At 48.3% G+C, this 7241-nt stretch overlaps 1 protein-coding gene across 1 annotated transcript; it reads right to left on the bottom strand.

Annotated features, from left to right (window-relative positions):
- Nucleotides 1–4949: 4949 nt before the first annotated feature.
- On the bottom strand, nt 4950–6669 carry LOC119339035 (cytokinin dehydrogenase 10-like). Its single transcript, XM_037611221.1, has 2 exons — nt 6069–6669; nt 4950–5947 (listed from the first exon to the last, which is right to left on the bottom strand). The coding sequence occupies exons 1-2, from the start codon at nt 6667–6669 to the stop codon at nt 4950–4952; spliced, it is 1599 nt and encodes a 532-aa protein (XP_037467118.1).
- Between the last annotated feature and the right edge of the window lie 572 nt (nt 6670–7241).

Raw genomic sequence — 7241 nt, 5'->3', positions numbered from 1 at the left:
AGAGGGGAGCGAACATGGGGGGAGGGAAGTGGGGGGCGAGTGGGGAGGGAACCAGCTAGGGTTCGGCTCGGGGTGGGTAAGGAGAGCAAGGGGGGTGGCTGGGCCGGCTTGGTCTGCTGGGCTGGCTGGGCCGCGTGGGTGCCCAGCTGGGCCAAGAGGCCCAGCGGGGGGGGTTCTCTTTTTATCTTCCTTTTTTTGTTATTTTGTTTTTCTTACCTTTATATTACTGTTTCGATTTTAGTTTCACCTTATCTTAGTTTTATAAACTATAAAAGTAGTCCCTACTTTAGTGTTAATAAATAGGCTACTGCCACATAAGTTTGGGCAACTAATTAACATAGTTTAATATTTTATTTATTGCAAAGGAGATTCAACTAATTGTTTTTACTTCCTTTTAAAACATTTTAAAATATTTTACACCTTTATAAAAGTGTGGTTCCTTCACCAAAATTACCTATGCAATATTTGGTTCACTCCGAACATTTTAAATTTCTTTTTTTTTATTTGAAAGCTTTTATGGTTTGCTTGATTTTGAATTTGAATATGAATCGGTTACGAACTAACGTGAGATTAGCAACAGTAACGGAGGTGACGCGGCATCGTTAACGTGGGATTACTGTAGCTTAATTATCCGGGCGTCACACGCAATCAAGAAAGGTGGTCCATTTTGAGGAGGAGTAGATCGTCATCATCTAGCTCAAGTGGATTTTGTGCAAGGCAAAGGTTTGCCCTTGATAGGTTTTCTATTTTACCGGTCTCATGGTAGTTGTGGGAGACCGATTTATAGGATCGATTGCCGTACTATCAAGGGGGGCTCTCGATGAGTTGCTTGATCGTATCGTTCGTAGAGAGCTCAAACCATTGCATCCTTGCATCATCTTTATTGGTTCTTGTTTGGTTCTTCTCCTTGTGAGATTTGGAGCTTTTGGTCATTTTCATGACAAGCTCGAGTTCATCGAAAACGGAGTTCACATGCATCTTCTATGATGTTTTCGATGTTGGAGGTTCTGTCGGTTCTTCTCTGTTGGAGGTTCCTCTCCTCTCTTGTTAGGCATACCTCCCCTGTCTCTGTTTTGATGCTACTCGTTGTCTTGTATCCAACAAGCTTGAGTTTGCTCAATTCGGAGCTCATTTGCAGAAGTTATGGCAGTTCTGGTTTTATTGTTTTCCTCTATTGTCTTCTCTGCAAAATGAAGGACTTCTAGTGTTGCTGATTTGGGGCATGCGGTAGTACTGCTCTCCGGAGCGGTAGTACCGCAGGCCCTTGTGGTAGTACCGCTCTGTGGGAGCGGTAGTACCGTGGCCTCAGGCCAGACACAGCTGCTCGAGCGGTAGTAGGGGCGGATGTAATTTTTTACATCCGCGCCCTACGCGGTAGTACCGCACCGCGTGCGCGGTAGTACCGTGGGCTCTGGCCAGGCTTAGCAGCATGAGCGGAAGTAGGGGAGGATGTAATTTTTTACATCCGCGCCCTACGCGGTAGTACCGCTCTTCGTGTGCGGTAGTACCGTGCCGGAGTTTTGCGCAGGTCCTCCCTCAGCGGAAGTAGGTACGGAAGTAATTTTTTACGTCTGTGCTTTCTCTGCGCCTAGTGTTGCCTGCCTTACGGTAGTACCGTAGGGGTGCGCGGTAGTACCGCTCCGGCGGTTCTACCGCTGGTTGCCCTGTGCAACAGGCCTTCATCTGGCCAGAGTTGCACACGCGGTAGTACCGCAACCTGCAGCGGTAGTACCGCAGCCAACCGCGGTAGTACCCCAGCTCCCTACGGTAGTACCGCGTCGTGCGGGTTGAGTGAGGGGATAACGGTTGGTTTTTCTCCCCACCTATAAAAAGGGGTCTTCTTCCCCATTGAGTCTTATCCTTTGAGCTCGTGTTCTTCCCCCATTGTTGACCTTCTTCGAGCTTACTAACTCTCAATCCCTCCATGGATTCTTGCTAGTTTTTGAGGGAAAAGAGAGAGGAGATCTAGATCCACATTTCCACCAATCACTTTCTCCTCTATGTGAGGGGAACCCCTTGGATCTAGTTCTTGGAGTTCTTGGTGTTCTCCTTCTTGTTCTTCCTCTTATTTTCCTCCCTAGCATTAGTTGCTTCGGTGGGATTTGAGAGAGAAGGACTTGGGCACTCCGTGTGCCCTTGCCATTGCATTTGGTGCATCGGTTTGAGTTCTCCACGGTGATACGTGGAAGTTACAAGTTGAGAAGCTTATTACTCTTAGGTGCTTGGTGCCCTTGAGCTTGTTCCTCTTGGGTGCTTGGGCGCCCTAGACGGTTGGTGGTGTTCGGAGCTCAATCATTATGGTGTAAAGCTCCGGGCAAGCGTCGGGGTCTCCAATTAGGTTGTGGAGATCGCCCTGAGCAATTTGACGGGTTCCGGTGACCGCCCCAAGGGTTGCCAAAGTGTACGGGTTCGGTGACCGCCCCCAAGGGTTGCCATTTGTACGGGTTCGGTGACCGCCCTCAAGGGTCCCTTAGTGGAATCACGGCATCTTGCATTGTGCGAGGCGTTGAGGAGATTACGGTGGCCCTAGTGGCTTTTTGGGGAGCATTGTGCCTCCACACTGCTCCAAACGGAGATTAGCATCCGCAAGGGTGTGAACTTCGGGATACATCGTCGTCTCCGCGTGCCTCGGTTATCTCTTACCCGAGCCCTTTACTTATGCACTTTACTTTGTGATAGTCATATTGTTCTTGTCATATATCTTGCTATCACATAGTTGCTTATCTTGCTTAGCATAAGTTGTTGGTGCACATAGGTGAGCCTAGTTGTTGTAGGTTTTGTGCTTGACAAATTAACCGTTAGGTTTATTCCGCATTTGTTCAAGCCTAAACCGTAAATATTTTAAAATGCCTATCCCCCCGCCCTCTAGGCGACATCCACGATCTTTCAGATGAAAGCTCGAAACATTCAAGACATGGCCTCCAAAGGATACCGTCGTAATACCAGTGGGAATCCTATTCGTCTCCTAGAATATCAGAGGGAATATTATTCATACCCCCAAATGATTGTACACAGTTTCTTCGAATATGATACCTATCTCATTTGTCTCCTGGAATATCAGAAAGAATCTTATTTGTCTCCGATTTTTTTAGAGTTTTCATCTCGGAATGAAACCCAACGGACTGTACAAACTTTCTTTCAGTTTGAATCTTATTGGATTAGGCATCCTGGCTTCTTTGGCATCGCAACTTCAACTAAACGGCGTAATCGTGGAAGAGCTCCACATGCACGGTGAGCCAATAAGGAATCCACCCGACAAAGAAGGGTGCCTCATCCCAATCATAGTGTAGTAGACATCGTTGCACCATCTCTGGCATGTGTTAAAACAAAGAAGCACATGTGCAGTTTTTGTGCTACAAATATATATACAACAGAAAAGGAATAGTGAAGCATAGTGATTGAAATGAAATAATTCACTATAGAAAGCACACCAGTGATTGCATAAGGGCCCACTAGTACTAGCATTCAGACGAAAATGTTTTGTGCAGAAAAAGATCCTTCTCATGTGCATCTTCTGCATAGAAAGAAGCATATGTACAAAATCTCTCACATTTTACGTTATCACACCTTAAGAGACATACTGGAAGCACTGAAATTTTACTTCACAAATTATCATGCTAGCACATAAGGTTTGGGTGAATATGTGGATTATGAATATTCATGAAACCTAATTGGAAAATAGGTGAATTCCATATATAGAGTATCGAGAAGACATGACCGGACCACATCAATTTGCATAAATGTACATATCATGCCAATATCATTATATATTCTTATAAGCATAAAATTGCTTGTGTACCAATCGAAACATGATGCATTTACTGTATTTCATATTTGTACCATGAAACTGAAGCAAATACAAATCAAAATACTGAAGGAAGAAATGATGATATGAATGGAAAATACGCTGCCCCAATACATGTGAGACCTAGTAGAAGCATACAAAATTTAAACCACATATTAGTATTGGCGCCATGATATGAGGTGCATAAAATTGAGGCCGACAATCCAAGTTCACCGATCAAATTAAGATTTTGTGAGCCTCAAATTAAGATTAAGTTCATAAAATTAAAATCAAATTAAATTCGGTGGATGACGAGCTCGGCAGTATGTGAACAAATCTGGTGGCACTGACAGAGAAAATAGGGGAAACATGGATCACTTGCTCGCTAGTGAGGTAGGTCGAAGGCCGGAGAGAGAAAAGAGGAGTGAGGGTTAATTTAGGAGAGAGGAATTAGGCGAGATTATGGTTATGTGCCCATGCACATAAAGGGAGGCGAGAAAAGGGGAGAGATTTTGCTGATATATCTGGTGCGTGGGATGAAACATGTATAGTCCGCCGATTGCTTCCTATCAGACGTATGGTAGGGAGTGTTTCTCATTCTTCATATCGCTTCTACAAAACTTTCCTTTTGATGCATAACCATCTGTAGCTGAGTTAAATTCCACAATTTCCATCTTTTTTTCCCACTTTTTCGCTTCTAAAAGCTTCTCTCAGTCCCTTCATGGCCTTTTCTTTCCATAATTTCTAAACATCACGGAGCGCAAGTTCATGTACTTCCAGTGCAATTGACGCTTCTATATAAACTACTCTTTCTCTTCGTTCTATAATGTAAGACATTGTTTAGGTTAACATAGCTTGTAAAAACGTTTTATATTGTGGGACGAAGGATCACACTTCAAAGTACACTGTGAAAAAGAAAGCACACATCAAACTACTGTATCCCCAATGCCCGCTTCCTTCCCCACAAACCGAGTTTGTACACTCGAGGTACTAAAAAACAGGTCCATTTGGACCCCTCGTGGCAATCCTACGCTCTGCTCTGAAGTCTGAAACACCTACTTACTGAATATACTGACCACCCAGTGGTCGCTGGTTCTACGTGCACGGACGTACGGGTACAGTTTTCCAACAGATGAACCTTCAACTTGAACAGATTAAATAAATCTCAGAACGCCGTGATTGCAGCGGGCGTCGTGCTGGCCACCGCGGCCGGGAAGATCCCCTGCCCCGGCGATAGAATCGCTCGCGGGTCGTACGTGGACTTGAGCGCGGCCACCCTGCCCCATTTCGCCCCGAAGTGCCGCCTCCAGCCGTCCTGCGATGCGTGGTGCGGCAGGTACTGCTTGCACCCGATGCCCGCCCGGTCGCACAGCTCCAGCACCGCCTCGTTCTCCCTCTCCAGCCGCTCCAGGTCGCCGGCGGCCACCGCCGAGCGGAGCAGCCCCACGGCGTAGAACACGTCCTCATCGGGCGTCACCACCGTCATCCGGTCGTCCCACCTGTCCCTGTTCATGGGGTACATGAGGATGAGCCCCACGGGCCTGGTGTCCCTGAGGACGCCGTCGAACACGCCGGCGGCGAAGTCGTGGATGCGCGACCTCGGGACGAAGAGGTTGAGCCACGGGTGCGGCACGTCCCACGCACCGGCCGACCGGAGCTTCTGCTCCTCCTGCCCGACGCGGTCCAGGAACTGCACGTACGACACGTCCCTGACGAACGCGAACCCCGGGACGAAGCTCAGCTCCTCCAGCAGCGCCTCGAGCTTCTGATCCACCGTGGCAGCAGAGCTGTCGTCGTAGTACATCGCGCCCTCGATGTAGTACACCGCGGCTGATCCGGTGCCCAGTGCGAGCTCGGTAAGACGAGCGAGCTCCGACGCCGAGAAGAAGGACGACGACCTCCGGCCCTCCGTCAGGGTCCGGTTCAGCTGGACCTGCCCCTCAACGTAGTCGAACCCGGCTCCTCTTGAAATGAGCAGCTCTTGGTCAGCGGTAAACTGGTGCACGTCCGTGTAGGCGAGGCGCACCCACTTGACCCGTTTCGGAGCACGTTCGAGCCCGACCCGGGCCCTGGTTATCACCCCGAACTGGCCCAGCCCGCCCAACGCCCCGTAGAACAGGTCCGAGTTGTTGCCCGGGGAGCAGGTGATCATGTCTCCCGTGCCTGCAGCGAACAAAGATTTAGTTATTTAAAAACAAAATGTCGCTGCACTCGTGTGCACTAGTTAATGAAGAACAAACGACGTGGTACACAGAATGCGTGCCACTAGGCAGAAAACCGGTACCTGTGACGACGTCAAGCTCGTGCACGTTGGAGATCTGCGGGCCGTGCCGGAACACCTGCCCGCCTATGCCGGCGTTGGAGAGCGTGCCACCGACGGTGATGCGAAGGTAGTCGGTCCACACCCGTGGTGTGAGCCCGTGCTTGAGCGTGGCATGGAGGACGTCGAACCACAGCTGCTCGCCGCCGACGTCCACGTACATCCCATCGATGGACACATTTACACGGTGACCATGGTCACCACGCCCCAGCGAGGGCATGTCGACGACAATGCCGCCTGGGGCGAGGGCCTGTCCCCTAGAGGAGTGCCCTTTTCCACGCGGCGCCACCGTGAACGGTGTCTGCTGGTAGAGTGAAAAGCGGATTAGAGCAGCTATGTCGGCGGGGGAGACCGGGTGAAAAACACCATTTGGGGTGGCCTCCACAATGTGGCCAAAGTCTGAGGAGGCTCTGACAGTCAAGCTCCTGTCGGTATGGATTTTCGACACAATGTCAAGAGCTAAGAGATCATCATCCAGAGCGCCAAATGCCGGCGCTCCAAGATGGCCGATCGTGGAGAGAAAGCTGGTGAATATGAGAAATGTGGTGAAACGAGCTATCGGCATGTTTCTGCAATAGATGTTTGGCATCTGAGTCGTGTAGCTTGAGTTTGCTACTTGCATGAGTTGAAGGAGATATTGGTGTGTGCTCTCATGTCAAGAACTCCTACATATTTATAGTTGCACCCGGCGATGCACCTAGAGCTGACAAATGCCGGCAGGAGCGGGGTGTTGCTAATTGTTTAGGTTTTGAATATTCCTAATTGACTTCTGCCAAAGACAAACAAATGGTCCTAAAAATAAAGCATGGTCATAGGCCCCTAGTTTGACTCTACAGAAGACCTCAATGGTTATTGGTCTATACAGAATCATAGAATCATGATAATTCAGATTTGGCAAAGCCCAACCGACGAGAGTGGTGGGTAAATTTGTATATGATGAGGCACAAATAGATCATAGTGGAAAACAGGTCGATTTTTCTTTACTACGTAATTAGATTAATTAGTAGAAAACAGGATGAAAATTATTTTTTTTTCTTTTTGAGGGGAAAGGTTGAAAATTGTTGCAACATGCCCCAAAACACTCGATACACATCAAAATGATACACAAAACTAAGCAGATTAACTTTGACGGTTACG

Source organism: Triticum dicoccoides, chromosome 7B (assembly GCF_002162155.2).
Source record: "Triticum dicoccoides isolate Atlit2015 ecotype Zavitan chromosome 7B, WEW_v2.0, whole genome shotgun sequence".
In the NCBI taxonomy this organism is placed as follows: Eukaryota; Viridiplantae; Streptophyta; class Magnoliopsida; order Poales; family Poaceae; genus Triticum; species Triticum dicoccoides.
The sequence above is the reverse complement of the archived record's forward strand: the minus strand, read 5'-3'. Positions and strand labels throughout refer to the sequence as shown.

What these genes read in the sequence shown, in the direction of transcription:
- LOC119339035 (XM_037611221.1), bottom strand. Translation starts at nt 6,669, where the DNA reads ATGCCGATAGCTCGTTTCACCACATTTCTCATATTCACCAGCTTTCTC. An exon ending in CGAGCTTGACGTCGTCACAG is followed by an intron (nt 5,948 to 6,068) that starts GTACCGGTTTTC and finishes TGTTCGCTGCAG; the next exon opens with GCACGGGAGACATGATCACC.